We start from the raw sequence: 19,820 nt of genomic DNA, 5'->3' as shown, positions 1-19,820 counted from the left end.
AAACATAATGCAGTATCTCGTTTATATGCCTATCCACATGTATTTGTGGATGTATGTAGTGGTGGAATGACAAGGGCTTAAATATACAGATATACAAACATATGTGTGTATGGAAAGAGATGAAAGGATTGAGGATTTATCCAACAGTGGTGTTTATTAACTCCAGGAATTACAAGACAGGGGAGGGGTGGGGTATATCACTGTTTTTCGAATATTTTAAATTAAAAGAATAAAAAATATTCAGTGTAAAAAAAATAAAGGGTTCAAAGTGAAAGAAGCTATAAATTCTTTAACAATAAATATAGATATCGGAGTAATCAATGGTCATTCCCATATGATTTATTTTAAAAGTTCATCTTCTTGGGGCACCTGGCTAAAGCATGTGACTCTTGATCTTGGGGTTTTGAATTCAAACCCCACATTGAGGGTGGAGATTACTTAAAAATCTTAAAAAAACAAAAATAAGAAAAAAAGATAATCTCACTGATTTGAAATGCTACCTTTCTTATATGGCTACCATTGAGTCTACTCCTGGAATTTTTCTGTCCTGCTGTATGGCCTATTCACGTGCCAATACCAAACTTTGAATTATGGAAGATTTAAGAGTGCGTTTTAATGTCTGGTAAGGTTAGGCTTTTTTGTTTGTTTTAGTTTCCATAGCTTTTCTTGTATATTCTCTCAAATAGAAGTAAACAGATCATCTGTATTGGGAGAAAAATATTTTCATGATGAGTCTTAAGAATATGATACATTAAAAAAAAGAATATGATACATCTTTTCAATAGTTAAAGCCTACTTTTCTATCAAGAGTTTTATTTTTTTAAAAGTCTTCCTGTTAGGGGCACATGGCTGGCTCAGTTGGGAGAACTTGTGGACTCTTGATCTGGGGTTTGTGAGTTTGAGCCCCACGTTGGGCATAGAGATTGAAAAAATAAACTTTAAAAAAGGTTTACACATAAATTTCTTTTTCTAATAATAAAAAGGGTCTTCTCTTCAAAAGCATCTTCTAACTAGTTTAAGTTTGTGTGTATATATATAAAGTCTTTTATTTTTTAGTAAACATTTTTATTGAACTATAATTATACATACAGAAAAATGCATAAATCATAAGTGTACAGCTTGATAAGTAGTCATAAAATGAATGCACCTATGTAACCAGCACCTGATGATGAAACATTACCAGCACCATAGAAGCTGCCTCATACTCTTCCTCTTCCGGGTCTTTGTTGAGCTAAAGAAGCCAGATGAAAAATCATGTATACGAATCCACTTATATAAAGTTTAAAAACAGGGATCCCTGGGTGGCGCAGCAGTTTGGCGCCTGCCTTTGGCCCAGGGCGCGATCCTGGAGACCCGGGATCGAATCCCACGTCGGGCTCCTGGTGCATGGAGCCTGCTTCTTTCTCTGCCTGTGTCTCTGCCTCTCTCTCTCTTTGTGTGACTATCATAAAAAAGTAAAATTAAAGAAAAAAAAAAGTTTAAAAACAGACAAAACTGACAATTTCATCATGACAGTGCTTACCTTTGGGGGAGGGAGATAGTGAAAGGGGATGCTGATTCTTGACACCTATAGATAAGTTTTGCCTGTTTTGAACTTCATTTAAATGAAATCAGTTATATATATATTCTTTGTGTCTGGGGAGTGCTACTTGTATGCATATGATATTTCAATGTATACTTGTAATTGCTACTTTACTAAGTCATCTTACAGTTTTTCAACAAATTTCTTAAGGTTTTCTAGATACTAGATGCCTATCTGCAAATACTTCTTCCTTTCCACAAATTTCATATGGCTTTGTTTTGTCAAACTACATTGGTTTTAAGGGGAAGAGAGAGACGGACACATCTTGTGTCTTGTTTCACTTTGTGGAAAGCCACTTTTGTATTGCTGGCTTTTGGGCAGAAGTACAGTGGTAATGAATGACTCATCAATTTCTGTTTATTGAATACATTCAGCATGAATTGAATGCTCAATTCTGTCAAATGCCTTTTCTGAAAAATGGAGAATGAATTTCTCCTTAGCTCTTAATATGATGGTACTAATAATTGCCTACTATTGAATTATCCTTGTAGTCCTATAAGAAATCCTACTTTGTCATGATTTATTAGTTTTTGAAAGTGCTGTTGGAATGTTTGCTAATACACAAGGCTTTTTGCATTGGTATTTGTGAGTGGTCTATAATTTTCTCTTTGGTACAATCTTTGTCAAGTTTTGGAAATAACGCTATTGTATTTGCTTTACAAAATCAATTTGCAAGTCTTAAAAACATTTTTTTTTTTTGGCACTTTGAGGTCAAGATTCTTTTTTTCTAGCTTCTAGAATTACATCAACAACATTGGGATCATTTAATGTTAAAGGTTTAGTAGAAATCCCTGGAAACCATCAATGCCTGACACTTTTTTGGTAAGGAGTCCTTTATTAGTTTCTTCAATGACAACTGGTTTTAAATTTGTGTCTAGGAGGGTAAATGCTGGCAATTTGCCTTTTCTTAAACAAGTTATTTTTCTAATTTATTACATCAAATTAGTCTTAGAATTTTGAAAAATTTCCTGTTTTGTGGTTATTTCTCCCGTTGTCATTTCAATCTGTGTATTTCTGCTTCCTCCCTTTTCTCTTGAATGAGTTAGCAGATTCAGACCCTCTCTCTTTTACAAATTCCTTCCGTTTTTTTTTTCGTTCAGATTTTACAACGTTTGTATAATTTTCAGCCTCTCCCATTTTTAATGATATATTCTAAATACTGTAAATTACCTGTCATAACTCCTTTTTAAAAAAACTTGAAGTTTTCATCAGTCTTGTGGTCATGTGTTTCTGGTGTGCTTTCACTGTCTTTGGGGATGTCGGCTTATTCTTCTAACTTTTGAATGAGATCTCATGGTCATCCTCACAGTTTTGTGGAGTTTCCTGATTGAGAGTTTTCCTGTACTTCTTAGGAGAGGAGCGGCTCTAGGATGCCTTTTCTTAGTTCCACTGCCTTAAAGCTCCATTTTCATTTTGACAAAGAATTGACAGGACATTGCTACCCACCTTCCTTCCCAACATTGACCTGGACTCTCTCTTCTCTTTGTGCTATTGTACCTGTCCCGTCAAGCTGAAATCCTAATTCTAGCTGTTTCTCCGCAGTGCTGCTAGGTTTTGTCTCATTAGTTCTGAGACCTACACAGCACCAGGTCCAAACTGCTTTAGTACATTTGTCAGACTTCATTACACTGCTGAGACACCACCCTGGCTGAGAAGCAGGGGACTGTCAGAATACAGATGCTGAAACTATGCTGGCCAGCCATTTGTCCTTCCTTCCTTGTGTTTTTAAGTTCACAGGGACAACTGTCATCTAGTTTTGTAGAAAAGGGTCTGGGGTTAACCTGGTTACTCTGTATTCTTAGGGGAAGGTTCAGAAGGGACCCTCCTGTGGTCATCGTCCCCAAGCTTAACCCTTGTGAAATCTCTATTACAGAAAAAGAGATTTTAATAATGATCATTTTATGATGGTTATGACAAATTATAGTGAGGAAGTTACTGTATTTCAGGTACTAACTATGCCAAGTGCTTTATATGCATTATGTCATTTAATCCTTGAATAACCCTTAGGCGTTCATCCCCTCCTCACCCCAATTTTATGGATAGGAAAGTTAGGTTCCAAGATCACGCTGCTAAATTTGCACATCTGGGACTTAAACCCAAATCATAAGACTCCAGAGCACCTCCTTACTAAGCTAACTCTCAAACAGTATCAGGTCCAACCATTTCCAAACTACGGGCCACTGTGAACTGAAATTAAAGAATATTTGAAGATCTGATAAAAATGTATACACGTTACAGGTCAAATCTAAAAACACCACTGTGTGGTATGACCTGATTAATCTTGTTTTCATGCAGATGCTCAAAACAAAGCTTCTCCTACTAACTTCTGAAAAAAACCACAAAGAGGGTGAGGGCAGAACACAGAGCTATTTGAGGTTCTGGACTTCTATTTCCTTGCTCATTATAAACCAATGCTAAAGAATAAATATGTGAAATATTACTTATAATTCAGTTTATTAATAAATATTGTTTTTGTAAATAACTATTTAGAAACAGGAATCCTTTCTCTGCAGTTCACTGGCTGATGTGTTCTGGTCAGCATGCCACTATGGACGGTGAACACCCACTGGGCCACAAGACTGCATAAAAAGGCCCCTCACATGTGTACCATTTAGAAATTCTATCATACTTATTGTAAATTTAGAAATTTACAATCTTTTGCTATTAAAGTATGTATACTTTAGGAAAGTATACAGTTAGGAAATATTTAAGTTTTGTGAAATACTTTTAAACTTAGAATTCTCTCCCATTTACAAATAGTTACTATTATTACTTTATAACTGCTAGTGGCAATTCAGAAAAACAATCTGGGTTTTTTATAATAGCTCTACTGCCATTCCATAAATGTTATTTTAACTCCCCATGTCTAGGAAGTTACTTAGTTTGAGATAGGGATGTCTTAATTTGTCGGGACTTAAATAGAAGCAACTGAAATAACTTGCTGAAAGATAACATCTGCTGTTAAGCTTATATTTTCCCCACAATCAGAAAAGGGATTTTATTTCTAATTAAAAAAATAATAAAGTTGACTTTGGCAAGATGAGTTTTAAAACTAAGGATGCCAACAACAAATGAATCATTTCTCCAAGCACATACCAGATTTCCCTTTGGAAGGACCATTATTTAAGGGCATTCTCCCCTCCAATTTAGGAAAGAAATTAAAATTTAAATAATCCCTAAACAGTAATACTAATAATTTAGTTTTTATACTGATAGTTGAAGAATAATTCAACATCAATTATCACCAAAACTTGAACTTAAACTCAGCTCCTTTAGTGAAGAGATTTTCTTATCCATTTCAGTCTTTGAACATTCAAAGTGATGGATGTGATTTATTGATAAATTGTTACTAATGAAGATGAGTTTTTACACTATTTCCTTTACAATTAGCTAGTTCACAGAATGAAGAAAACAAAAAAACAAAAGCGACACCCCAATCATTAATGCCTGAACAGAACATTTCCCTTCCACTTACCTGAAAATATAAAAATATAAATGACCATGTATGGAGCTGTACCATTAAATTTACTTAGTGGTTCTGTTTTTTTACTGAGAATTTTACTTATTTATTTTGAAAAAATTAGAAAATTGTCATTTTGAAATCAGAACCACTAACATATTGAAGGCAACAAACTAAAAAAAAAAAAATCCAAATGGCTAAAAGTAACTTATAAAAGTACAATTTACAATATCACATATTTCAGAAAAATAAACAAAACCACTAAATGTCTTTCCTTCTAACTATTTTCTCTCAAGAAAGAAAAAGCTACTAATGAAATTAAAATCAAACATAACTGTTATTCATCCCAGTGACATCTAAATGACCCACACAGCACAAAACTTTCTCATTCACAATCACATAGTTAAATTATTTTTCCCTCCCTATGTAATTTTCCCAATTACATAATAGTCTTCTTAAATCAATGTCCCTTTAGAAAATTACTATATTAGTTAAATCTATTCATCCTTGCTATGAAGTTAATTTCATTTATAGAGGCCACATAAGTTTAACTGGCACACTTAAGACAAAAGTCATTCTTTGTTACAGAATCATCTTTTCAAAGAAGAATCCTAGATACTTAATTCATTAAAGCAATTTTCTACCATCAGTTGTCAAGCTTTTTAAATGACCATTAAGTGTTCACCTGAAGATTATCAATGCTATGTGAACTGTAAACTTATTTTGAAGATTTGTGTCCATTTTACAGTATGATACAATTTGTATTGAAGATTTTTTTTAAAAAAGATAACCTACATACATATAGTTAATTTGCCGCAAAGAACTTCTTAGAAATACAGTATAAACATTTAAGAACCACAACAGAGTCCACTGTGGTTCAAACTTCAACAAAGATTTTCTTGAAACCCAGTACAAAGGTTACTGGCTCAAGACCATATTCCAAAGTGACATCGGCACAAGATTTGATTGTGAGACTCTACTTCTTAAAAAAAATAAAATAAAAAAAAGAGCACACTTGGTTATACATGGCTTTTAACCTTGAGCTACAGTTATGCTACAAATCCCCCCGCCCTCCCAAACTAAATGCAGTCAGTCATGTGGAGATGTGCACATTCTCTGGGCACTGTTTAGAGTCCTTGATTTTCCAGCTCTGATGGAGATCTCGAAGGCGTTCAGAAGTCCGTGTGCTTACATTCAGGGCAGGATGAACTTTACAAATTCCACTTTCCTCCATTAGTGACAGGCCACAGATCCCAAAGTATGCATGCAAAGCATCTGAAAATGAGGTATTTGTTTTTTTTTTAAAATCATAATAGGCATTCTTATTTGTACATGCTGCAAAGTATTGTAGCTACATATCTATTAGTCCATCACATTAAAATAAAATTTAGAAAAATGTTAGTTTTTGAAACGTGCTCTCAAGGTCTCAAAACACCAATTAAAAAAAAAAAAAAGATGATCAAAATCAGATATTTTATCAAAGAAAATATCATTATCATTAACAAAGGAAAATAGTTCTCAAAGAGGTGACACTCTCAACATCCTTTATGGTTAAAAAAATAGAATAGTAGTAATATAAGACTTCTCGCTAAGTTTTCCTTTTGCTTGTAAGTTTCCCTTTGCTTTTAGCTCTGTATAGTAAAAGGAAAAAATTTCCTTAAAAATGAAAATAGACCTTTGACTCTAAGTAGCAATACCTTTCCCCTCTAAGTTTTACCTCTGACATTTCCATAACCAAAGTATCTTCATACTGTGTTCAGTGAAAGAGGTCTAAACAGAATACTCTGTTGTGGAATGCTGCACCATATTTAGTTTTTCTATTTAGGGGAATGTCAGTCATCCAAAAAATGTCTGACCTGACAGTAAAAACAAACTTACATTCCCTGTGGTTATAAATACCATAATCTTTCTTCTATACTGGCTTCACTACTGTTTCCCATCTTTCAAGGGGCAGTGACCCTCTTGCATTCAAGCAGCCACAGAAATCACATGGCTGTTCCTCCTGGACAGCCTTATACGGACTCTGAAGAGCTCAGAGCTCTGCAGTTATGGGCATACTACAAAAAACAGATTTTGTAGTCATCAAGCATTTTTCCTATTTTTGTACTGGCCATCATTTAAGGCAAGAGCTACTGAAGTTCAGACACCTTACCAACTCAAACTTTGTCAGAAGAATTAAAGAAAAAGTTTTACTTACGTGAGTATCATTTACTTTTCAAAACAGGAGTGATGAGAGAGTTGTGCCTACTCAAGATTATTTGTGAGGCCCATGTCACTCCCCTTTCATGTCTTCTCAGGGAATGCTTAGGTTTCTTTTAGCTCACTTTTCTCTCATTTTCAGACCACAAAAAAATTTGATTTCCCCTATACTATGAAAGTTTCCTTCTAGTTATTCTAAAATTACAAAAGGCACAAAACGACATTATGTTTTACTGTCTAGAAATGAGGAAACATTTCTAGGAAAAAATACAACTGAAAGAGAAATAAAATCGATCCAGAATAACATAAAATAGGATCATCTACTTTCTACATAATGTAAAAATAAAACATTTTTTTGCAAAGATTTTTGTAAAAGCCAATGAATCAAGATTTGTTTCAAATCTCAGTTTTTTTTTTATTTTAATCTTCCTTATCCGTAGGTGTATTCAAGCATATTAGATGCTAAAATATCTAGTTTCCTCATAATGAAAGTTCATTCTTTTCATTAAGTTTTTCTTCTATAAATGTATATAAAATTGCTTTGCATTAATTCTGTTACTAAATTTACTAGAACCAAGAATAAGCTAATTTTAAAAACTCTTAAAAAAATGATTTTCCTAGACTCTGTTAAACAGGTCTTTCCACATATATTCAATTTACTAGACACAGACTTTCTATGCTCTGTGGTGTATAAGTTCAGAAGACATTTTACCATATCTGTAAAAAGTTCTATATTCAAGCATTTACACGAATATTAACAACTGACTGCTAGAAAAAAGCTTCAAGAATTAAAAAAAAAAAACACACCTATTGTGGGGCGTCTGGGTGGCTCAGTTGGTTAAACATCCAACTCTTGGTTCTAGCTCAGGTCATGATTTTATTGGTTGTAAGATTAAGCCCCTTGTGGGCTCTGTGCTCAGTGGGCAGTATGCTTGAAGATTCTCTCCCTCTGCCCCTTACCCCACTCATGCTCATTCACTAAGATAAATAAATAAATCTTAAAAACAAAACCTATTGTAAATACTCAAAAAGTATTTCAAGTATGTTTATGCCATACATGCTAAGATACTGTCATTTCTCTATTACCATTTGGTAAAACAGTACAAGCCCTGATGAAAACCAATGGCATCAAGACAATTCTCACTTTTCTTGAGGTACTGTTCTAACATTTATAGCTATGGTTACAGATACCAAATTTAAAAATATTATTTTGCTTTAGAAATTAGAACATAAAAAAAAACATAAAGAACTCATATAGCTCAACAGAAAAAAAAAAATGAGCAAAGGATCCAAATAGCTATTTCTCCAAAGAATATACACAAAAGGGCAACCAATGCATGAGGAGATGCTGGATCATCATTAACTATGAGGGAAATGCAAATTAAAACCACAGTAAGATACCATGTCACTCTTATTAGAATGGTCATCACCAAAGGGACAGGAGATAACAAACACTGATGTGTTTATGGATAAAGTGAACCCTTGTGTACTGCTGGTTGGAATGTAAATTGGTATAGTCCCTATAGAAAAAAGTACAGAGAAGACTCAAAAAATTAAAAATAGAACTACCACATGATCCAGTAATATCCTCAGAGGAAACGAAAACACTAACATGTTATCTACTCCCCCATGTTCACAGCAGAATTATTTACATTAGCCAAGACATAGAAACAACCTAAGTATCCATCAACAGATAAATGGATAAAGAATTGTGGTATACAGGTGCCTGGGTGGCTCAGTCAGGCGTCTGCCTTTGGCTTGGATCATGATCCTGGAGTCCTGAGGTTGAGCCTTGTGTGGGGCTCCCAGCTCAAATGTGAGCCTGCTTCTCCCTCTCCCTTTGCCTCTCCTCCCTGCTTGTGCTCCTCTCTCTAACAAATACAATCTTAAAAAAAAAAAAAAAAAAAAAAAAAAAAGACTTTGTGGTATATACATACACAATGGAATAGGATTCAGCCATAAAAATGAAGAAATCCTATTATTGCAACAACATGGATGGACCTTAAAGGTGTGATGCTAAGTGAAATGAAGTCAGAGAAAGACAAATATCCCACTTATGTGGAATCTAAAAAACAAAAACAAAAAAACGAAACTCACAGAAGAAAAGGGATAGGACCTATGCTTACCAGAGGTGGAGGTTGGGGGGAGGAGGCATTGGAAGAAGGGTGTCAAATGGTACAAACTTCCACTAATAAATAAGAACTGAGGTTTCATGCAGAACATGAGGACCACAGCTCACACTGCACTATGATATATAGGAATGTTAGGATAGTTCATCCTACGAGCTCTCATCACAAAAATAAATTGTTTGCCCTTCACTATTTTGTTTCTTCTGAATCTCTAATAAGAGATCAGAAGATCTCTTATCTTCTATAAGAAGATGGGTGCTAGCTGAGCCTATTGTGGTAGTCATTTCACAACAGATGTAAGTCAAACCATTATGCTGTATGCCTTACACAGTGGCCTACACAGTGATGTATGCCAATGATTTCTCAATAAAAATGGAAAAAAATATTCTTTTGCTGTAGAAATTAAAAGCACCGTACCTTTCCTAAAAAGAAGCATATCCTGCATGAAAATATAGGTAAGTATGGATGTGAGGAAATATTTCTGTTCACTTCAGGTAAAATAATCTGATTTCATGAGCCCCATATTTATTATTTTCATTCAAATATATATATATTATGACTGTAGCAGTTCTATGATAGATGTGATGAGGTTCTAAACTAATAGTAAAAACCATGATTCTATTTCAGTGCTGTAAAAACAATCATTCCTTATATCTACGTTCATGTAGTAAAGCTAATATTTTGTCAACTTGCTTATCAAAAATGTCAGTGTTCTGAATTATTTTTTTTTAATAAATTAATTTTTATTGGTGTTCAATTTACCAACATACAGAAAAACACCCAGTGCTCATCCCGTCAAGTGTCCCCCTCAGTGCCCGTCACCCATTCCCCCCCACCCCCCGCCCTCCTCCCCTTCCACCACCCCTAGTTCGTTTCCCAGAGTTAGGAGTCTTTATGTTCTGTCTCCCTTCCTGAGAAGAAATGTTCTGAATTATTTATAACGAACTTTCAAATTGATTTTTTGGGAAGCTGTAAATAAAGCCCTTTTGCTACAGGTGAAAACATCAGGGAGAAGGACAGGTAGCCTGGAGAAAGATGCTAGAGGTGGAGGAGCCTTATTTCAGGAGGGCCTTGTGTGCTATGGGGAAGAACCACCTCAGGGTGCTTAGAGACTCTCAATGATAAGAGATTTATGAGAAGAGTTTAGAGAAGTTCTCAGCCTTTTTTGCATCAGAGATCCCTGTGCGAGTCTAAGGAAAGCTTTGGCCTCTCTCCTCTCATTCAAGCATGTACACACATGTGGGTGAAGGCGTACATGCATGCGTACACACACATGGTGTCAATGTGAGGGGGACCAAACTATAGAGGCAGTAAGATTAATAGTCCAACAGTTGCAGAATCGTAGACCTGAACTTGGTCCTTCTGCCACTCAAGTTCTGAGTCAGGATGGAGAATGAAGACTAGCTCAGCTGGCAGCCTAGGTCTAAGGAGCCTGTGGACAGCATCGATGTAGTTACTGAGCAGGCTGTTTTATATCAGGGTATACAGCTTGGAATAAAGTATGTCTAGGTTTGGGAAATGGCAGAATTATCCACATTTTTTTGAGAAATGTCATTATTGACCCTTGAACAATGCAGTGGTTATAATCATTGACCTCCTGTGCATTTGAAAATTCACAAAGAAATTCTGACTCCTCCAAAGGTTAATTAACAGCCTATTGTTCACAGGAAAGCCTACTGGTAACATCAACAGTCAATTAACACTTACTATGTTCTATATATTATACAATGTATTCTTCCAATAAAGTTAGCTAAAAAAAGAAAATGCTACAAAGAAAACTGTAAAAATAAATTTAAAAATTTTAAAATTATAAAGAGAAATACATTCACAGTACAGCATAATACTTATAGAAAAAAATCCATTTCTAAGTGGACAGGCACAGTTCAAATACAAGAATCTTTTGTTCTTTACTTTTTTGCTATTCCTGAGTTTGGAAAACACTGTCTGAATCGATTTGGCTCTTGAGATTTAGACAGTGAATGATACGGAGTTCAGATAGCAAAGTATTCTTCTAAAAAAATAACTTGAATCTGCTGAAATTCAGAGAAGGGTGTGTACAGTGAGGGACAGCTATCTTCAGAATTAAAGATGTTTGATTTAATGGCTTCTGAACAGAGTAAGAACAGATTCCCTTATGGACTTAGTGATTTATTCTACTTAGTTCTACTGACAGCTAATAATCCTTAAGATTCTGGATGGGCCAAATGATTCTTTATTTGGACAGGGCCCATTCAGGCCATCTGCCTTATTACCTCAAATGAAATAAAACATTAGTAAATGAAATATTTGGCAAAAAAGGCATACTATAGCAATACATCTTGATAATCCAACCCTTCCGTCACAACCCTCAACATGCTAAATTCCCCTAAACTTAAACAATTTAAATTTAAATAATATGTTTTTAAAAAGGTAAACTCTTGTAGCTAAATTTTCTATATTATGCCCTTTCTAACAAAGATGACTTGAAGGTCTACTCAAGAAATAAACAAAAAGTAAAGTTGTTGTAGATTCATATAAAAAATAAATTACCTGGATGACTATCTGGCCACTTGGCAAATCCCCCTACAAGGCGATCTTGAGTTGATAAGATGTAATTTCTATTTTTCTCAAAGTTAGTGTACTGAAAAATTTTCAGAAGCTGAAATGACAGGACAAATATAAATTTACTAACATCAAGCTTTCATATTGACCTTTGGCTCAATTTTCAGATATACATCAATTAAATATGATTTTCTTTAGCTAAGGCTCTCAAAGCAAGCCTCTCGGGGACCTGAGCACTTAGAATCAGTCAACCACATTATTGTCATTTTTATCATCTGATCACAACTACTCTCCTTTTCTTGATCTACTCACTATTTCCTTCTTTGAAGCCATGCCTAAACAAATCTCTTTGCATCACATTTGGCTAGGTTCAAAACACAACTCTACCAATCTGTGCTACTTAACCAGTCATTTTGAAAAGGAGAATTTATCTACATATATTTTAATTCTTAAGACAGGCTTTTGAGATATTAGTTATAAACTGGTAGTAACTTGAACCAAAAATACTTCAAAAAAGAGAAACAAAAATTATTAACCAGATGCTAGAGACAGTTTTACTTGAGAACAGTAAAAAATTGTAGCTCTTTAAAAACCAGGAAAGGTAATAGGTGATATAAATATAACTTTAGCGTAAAAAACTATGTAGCTTTAAGACTTAGAACATATATTTACTCTGTCTCTCAAGATCCCATTAAATAGACAAAAATAAAGGATAAATTAAACTATGAAAAGGGGTGTGGAGCAGTAGACAAGAGAGTTTAAAAAATTCCTGTAAGACACAAGGTATATTAATAAATCAGAAAGAGCCATAGAAGATATAAGTGATTAAAGCAGTGTTATTTCTCAAAAAGAAAAAGCCTGAATGAATTATGATACAAATAAGAAACAAACTTATTTATTTTAATTTAGTCCATACAATAAAAGGAAAGAGACTCTTTAGAATCCATCAGCTAGAAATATTTTCCAGCCAGTGGCCTATGGGTCATTAACTAAGAAGAAACTATAATCTTAACACTGTACTTGGTTTAGCAATAAACAATATTTATATGATCGTACTAAGTGTTGATTCTTGGGTTTTAAATTTTAGAATCAACCCACAGGGAAAGTATAAAATATGTGCATATTGTTACTAAATAAAATAGAAATGTTACTTAACTTGGTATTATAAAAGTAAAGAAAATATGACAGAATTAGAAAGTGGAAGGGGAAGAGAAAAGGTTCAGGACCAAAAAATACAGAATGAGTAACAATCTACTTGAAAAAAGGGAGGCTAAATCTTCATTCTTCATAGTTAGGAATCAAAAATAACGTCTAAAGAGAACTCAAGAAATCCATTAAGCTGGGACGCCTGGCTGTTGATCATGCACTCATGCCCTATGTTGGGTGTAGAACTTACTTAAAAATAAATAAATATTTATAAAAACCAAAAAAATCAGTTAAACTTATGGTGATATCCATAAGAATTAAGAAATTTTTAGGGATCCCTGGGTGGCGCAGCGGTTTGGCGCCTGCCTTTGGCCCAGGGCGCGATCCTGGAGACCCGGGATCGAATCCCACGTCGGGCTCCCGGTGCATGGAGCCTGCTTCTCCCTCTGCCTGTGTCTCTGCCTCTCTCTCTCTCTATCATAAATAAATTAAAAAAAAAAAAAAAGAAATTTTAAAATGTTTAAAAGTTGTTGCTTTCAGAAAGTTGTCCATCAAAAAGACTCAAGAACCTACTCAAAGGGCTTTGACTTGCTAAAAATGGCATCAAAAAGAATAATGTAACAGATTAAAATGTGTTAACCTCAATGGCCACTAAAATGATTCTGTATGATGAGATTTTTATACAACAGCAACAAACTATCCAAAAAGAAATTAAGAAAACAATTCCATTTATAATGGCATAAAAATAATTAAATATTTAGGAATAAATCTGATCAAGGATAGGAGAGATTTGTAAGCTGAAAACTATAAAATAGAGCTGAAAGAAATTAAAAATCTAAATAAATGGAAAGACATCCCATGCTCCATGTGGGAGAGCATAATTCGCAAATTATATACATTGATAAGGGATTAATATTCAGAACACTTAAAGAACTCCCTACAACCTTACAACAAAAAAACCCGATTAAAAAGTGGGTGAAAGTGGGGCATCTGGGTAGCTCAGTGGTTGAGTGTCTGTCTGCCTTTGGCTCAGGTAGTGACCCCGGGGTCCTGGGACCAAGTCCCGCATCAGGTTCCCCACAGGGAGCCTGCTTCTTCTCCCTTTGCTTGTGTCTCTGCCTCACTCTGTGTCTCTCATGAATAAATAAATAAAATCTTTAAAAAAAGTGAGTGAAAGGCCTGAATAGACATTTTTCCAAAGATAGACAAATGGCCAATAAGAATATGAAAAGATGCTCAATATCACTAATCATTAGGGAGATGCAAACCAAAACCACGAGTATAGCACTTCACACCCACTGGGATGGCTATTATAAAAACCAAAACCAAACAGGAAAATCAAATGTTGCTGAGGGTATAAAGAAACTGGAACCCTCATACACTGCTAGTAGGGATGTAAGATGGTGCACATCTGCACTGTATGGCAGTACCTCAAAAAGTTAAACGTAGAACTACCATATGATCCAGCAATTACACTCCTAGGTAAATATCCAAAAGAAATGAAAGCATAAACCCAGTTATTTGTACACCAATGTTCAGAGTCGCCTTATTCACAACAGCTAAAACATGGAAATAACTAAAGTGTCCATCAACAGATATGTGGATAAATAAAATCTGGTAACAACATATTACTCAGCCATAAAAAGGGATGGAATTCTGCTATGTGTTGTAACATGGATGGACCTTGAGAGTGTTATGAGAAGCTAATAAGTAAGCCAGATGCAGAAGGACACACCATATGGTTCCACTTACATGATGCACCAAGAACAGGCAAATTCATAAAAACAGCAGAATAGAGATTACCAGGGACTAGAGGGAGTGGAGAATGGTCATGAAGACAGAGTTCAAACTGAGGAAAATCAAAGTTTTGGGGAAAGACAGTGGTGAGGGTTACACAACATTGTAAATGTAATTAATGCCACCCCAATTATACTCTCAGAAATAGTTAAACTGATATGTAGTACATTATGTATATTTTGTCACCATAAAAAAAAAAAAAAAGCTGATGGGGAACTTTATACGGGATAAATCAGGTTTGACAACTCTGGAGCCTTTTGATCAAAAGGAGACAACCAGAGATTATGTGCCTCTTGATGTGATGCAAAAAGAAATATACATAATTTCTGGCCAAAATATTATCAAGGAATTATGGCTGGCTTTGCAGATGTAGTAATGACACTACAGTTCTGTTTCTTAGAAAGTTCTTTTTGGTTAAGAATCATACTGAAAAATTTCCAGGTAATATAAAAAATGGTATCTGGGATCTACCCTAAAATAATACAGTGAGGTGGACGGAAGGGAGTTGGAATATGGATAACACTGGCTGGCTTTGGGATGAAAGCTGTTGAGTCTAGCTGTGGACATACAGGGGTTTGTTATACTATTCTACTTTAGAATATGTTTGAAATTTCCCATAATTAAAAAAAAATTGAAGTGGTACACTTGAAGAATGGTACTAGAAGTGAGGCGAGAGAGGGAGATATACTGTCTTCATTTTAAATCATTCTGTTTTCAGAATTTAAGAGAAAAAATTAGGATATTATATAAAAGATGAACACAGACTTTTGTCAGATTGCCAAATATCACAATTAGGTGATACATTTTGAAAGTGAAAAGGCAATTTTAAGATAGAGCAAACTTGTAGGAATTTAGTGGCTAGTAACCTCATGAAATTAGGTATGTCAAAAGGTAAGAGATGGGAAAAAATGTGCAAATGTCAATCAGTAAATTATATAGAAGGGTTAGGCAAATCAATGAAAAATTAAAAACCATGAATCATTTTCAAAGGAAAAACCCATAGTTTCTCTTATAAGATTAGTAACTTCCCATAAAGCTTTTGCTGGTATCATGTTCAGACAGATCCTTACTCTAGATAAACTACGAGCCATTTTAGTAACAAGATTTTTACAACCTTATACTTTGTATGCTATCCTTTCTTATCTAAGTTCTCAGCCACTTAAGTTTTATAAGAATGAAAATTTTCAAGTAGCACAACAGATTACTAAATTAGCTTTGCTGGGGCATCAGAAAATCTTAGCAGTCTAAATTTAACAGTATTTAATGAACATTACAAAGATCAAACCTTTTGAAGCACAGTTTGTATCAACATAGAGTTTAGGTTTCTCAATTTTACTTTTTCTCTTACCTTTAGAGTTGCTCCTACCCAAAAAGAGTAACAGGTATCTACAGGCTTATTAGGTCTTCCATGATAACCATTTTGTTGCCTCATTATACACCACCTCTTTATCCGGTTCAATTCTTTTTCTGAAAAAACTTCTTCTAGTTTATCCATCAGACACAGTGATGCGATGCCACAGAAAGTCGATCCTCCTGTTAATCAAAACCACACAATACTTCAAACTTCAAATCAGATGCCTAGGAAAATAGTATAAAATGGCTGGAGAAAAAAAAAAACAATGGTTATATAATTCTGGAAATCAGTAAAATAAATTGTGAAGATGACTAATTATACGTTTAAAATAATCACAAAACACTGAAGTCTTCAATATTAATTTGATGAAACAAGATAATTTAAAGTCGTAAAAAATATTTTACTTATGAAAAGATGACTCTAGAGGCTAAGGAACATGTTCAAAATTACATGGTTTACTGGAGGAGCTGACACTTGAACCAAGGATGACTTCTTCCTGTCCAGGACTCTGTTGCCCAAGTCTGATTCCGTTCCCTTCAAGACCACATGCACAGTGCTCGTCAACTGTGGTTCTATCTGCCCCAGAGCACAAATTTTCACATAGAACACAGACAAGCTAGAAGCGGATATGTACATATGATACCTACTCAGCTTACAAAATGTAAGGATGGAAAGTCAGAGCAAGGGATGAGGGAGAGTGTACTGGGGGCAGAGAGAAGAGCCTGTCAGGAAGGAGATGAGTATTCATTCACTGCGGGAGACTGAATGACGCCCTCCAAAGATTAAGATGTCCAGGTCCTAATCCCTGGAACACATCAATGTTACCTCCCACGGCAAAAGAGACTTGGTGAATGTGATTACAGGTTCTGAGACAGAGAGATTTTTCTGGATTATCTGGGTGGGCCCTAAATGCAACCACAAGTGTCCTCATGAAGGGGACAGAGGGGGATTACAGAAAGAGGAGGCGATGTGACTATGGAAGCAGACTGGAGTGGCTTGGCAACACATCCAGAAGCTGGCAGAGGCAAGGGAACAGATTCTCCCTGGGAGCCTAGAGTAGGAACCAGCCCTGTAAAGTGCAGTACAGACTTCTGTCTTCCAGAATTATAAGAGAATAAACTTGTGTTGTTTTATACCTCTAAGCCCGCGGCAAAATGTTACAGCAGCAACAGGTGACCATGGCATTCAAAGGCGATTCCTTTCCTCAGGAATTGAAAAGTCCACTATTTTTCCACAAAGGAAAAGAAACAACACTTTCCACTGGCAATGTTTACTGTCAAGTCCAAACAATATGAAAACATTTACACTTCCAATTTATTGTGACCTCACCTACTGATTAATTTCAGCTACAGAAATGGATTGTTTGTAATATGCTTCATTCTACAACTTCTCTTTTCTGTTGTATGTCCTGGATGCAGTCTCTGGCAAAGGAAAAGTGAACATTCCCTCTAGAAAACTCAAGGTAGTCATCCCGTTAAAAAGGCCACTATCAGTAAGAACTATTTAATCTTCAGAATTTTTCCCAGTGACTTGGGAGATCTATGTCAGTCATGAGTGAATTAAAACAGAAAAATAAATTTACAATAACTGTTTAGAATAATTTCCTATTAAGCAACTACCAATCTTATTTCCTCTTCAGTGACCCACTGATTTCAATTTCTCTTTCATGACAACCTGGCCATCACTTCAGGTATTATTACATCATTAAACATAAAGTCTCCAACAGATAACATGTACTTATTAACTACTAAAAAATAGGAGTGCCTGGCTGGCTCAGTCGGAAGAGAATAGAACTCCTGATATCATGTTCGTGAGTTTGAGCCCAATGTTGGGTGTGGAGATTACTTAAATAAATAAAACATTAAAAAAAAAAAAAAAAAAAAAACTACCAAAAGATAAAAAGAGCTATTTAATTGTTACTCTCCAAATTACTTGTTAGAATGCTTTAAAGCAAACTGGCACAATTTAAAGTAAAAATACTCTCCACGCTGCCCAAATCACCAGCTTTGCACAATGATAACTTCTGAAGTAAGTCTGAGCTCTAAGTAGCCAAAACACTTACCGCACAGTCTAGGCTTTAATCTAAAATTCTTTTTTTTTTTTTTTTTTTATTTATTTATGATAGTCACAGAGAGAGAGAGAGAGAGGCAGAGACACAGGCGGAGGGAGAAGCAGGCTCCATGCACCGGGAGCCTGATGTGGGATTCGATCCCGGGTCTCCAGGATCGCGCCCTGGGCCAAAGGCAGGCGCCAAACCGCTGCGCCACCCAGGGATCCCCTAATCTAAAATTCATTTACCAACATTTACCCGAGAGTATCTTATTTTACACAAAATTCTTAAAAACTAGTTCTAAAAACCTAGGCTAACAGTATTTAGTTAGAACAGTATTAGATGCAGATACAAACACTGCAAAACAAGACAGGTAACATTTTAATAACTAAGAAATACCATTAAAAAAAGTAGGCACAGGAACTCATATTCTATTTAGCCTCCAGAGGCCTAAACAAGGTTACATCAATGACTCCCATAAGTTTCAAAACATTTCAAGAATATTACATCATTACAGGCATGCCTGGGTGGCTGAATCAGTTAAGCGTCCAACTCGTGATTTTGGGTCAAGTCATGATCTCAGGGTTGGGAGATGGAGCCCCAGGTCAGACTCCACACTCAGCATGGAGTCTGCTTCTCCTCTTGCTCCTCCCCATCCCCCATCTTATGTACCCCTTCTCTCAAATAAATAAAATCTTAAAAAAAAAAAAGAATATTACATCATTACATTAAAGTACAATATAAAACTGCTTCTTATAATTATCTGAATTCATCAAGAAAGGTTCAGTTGTGTTCATTACATCTTGGGTAACAAAGATATCTTTCCTGAAGGCTATTACAACATGTGATATTAAGGTACATGCAAATACGAGAAAGATGGACATTGCTGAGTTTGTCAACTTAAGTGAGATGCTTCAATCACACAGATGATTCATGTGGGCAGAACACCATAGTCACAAGACGCACAGATGGAAGGGACCAGAGAGGCAGGCTCTCTCTAACAATGGATCTCAGTGCTCCTGGGGGTGGGGTGAAGAAGGTGTTCCTGATTCTAGTCCTGGATACAAAGACTTACTGACATTTTAAGTGTGTAACAGGTATTAGGCTTATTGCTCCCATAAGGTTAAAGCTCACTTTTAAACATTCTCTTGTATTTATTTGCATGTATCAAAATATCTGAAGGAGTCTGTATGCTCTGAAATACGTAATTTAAGATGGCTAACAACCATACAGCTAAAATAGAAAGCAAAAACTAGGTATATAAATAAAAGTAACTATACCATTTTATATTCAAATACCCTATGGAAAAGGTGAAGTGAGGAAAATTCAAGAAACTGAATGCTTACATGAAATTAGGCCAAAGAGCTGAATATTTCTCTTCTGGATTTTTTTTTTTAAAGATTTTATTTATTTATTCATGAGAGACAGAGAGAGAGAGGCAGAGACACAGGCAGAGGGAGAAGCAGGCTACATGCAGGGAGCCTGACGTGGAACTGGATCCTGGGACTCCAGGATCACGCCCTGAGCCAAAGGCAGACGCTCAACTGCGAAGCCACCCAGGC

General features: G+C 35.4%; 1 protein-coding gene across 2 annotated transcripts in view; it reads right to left on the bottom strand.

Annotated features, from left to right (window-relative positions):
* Nucleotides 1-2,647: 2,647 nt before the first annotated feature.
* PGGT1B (protein geranylgeranyltransferase type I subunit beta) overlaps nucleotides 2,648-19,820 on the bottom strand; it is a 54,478-nt gene continuing 37,305 nt past the window's right edge. For both annotated transcript variants that reach the window (XM_041763642.1, XM_041763643.1), the window contains 3 exons: nucleotides 16,203-16,387; nucleotides 11,900-12,008; nucleotides 2,648-6,317 (listed from right to left, as the gene is read on the bottom strand). In XM_041763642.1, the coding sequence (XP_041619576.1) occupies nucleotides 6,136-6,317; nucleotides 11,900-12,008; nucleotides 16,203-16,387 (476 nt within the window). In that variant the 3' untranslated portion in view covers nucleotides 2,648-6,135. The remainder of the gene's footprint in view (nucleotides 6,318-11,899; nucleotides 12,009-16,202; nucleotides 16,388-19,820) is intronic.

This window comes from Vulpes lagopus, chromosome 7, assembly GCF_018345385.1.
Source record: "Vulpes lagopus strain Blue_001 chromosome 7, ASM1834538v1, whole genome shotgun sequence".
NCBI classification, from domain to species: Eukaryota; Metazoa; Chordata; class Mammalia; order Carnivora; family Canidae; genus Vulpes; species Vulpes lagopus.
Note: the sequence above shows the minus strand (reverse complement) of the source record. Positions and strands in the feature narration are given on the sequence as shown.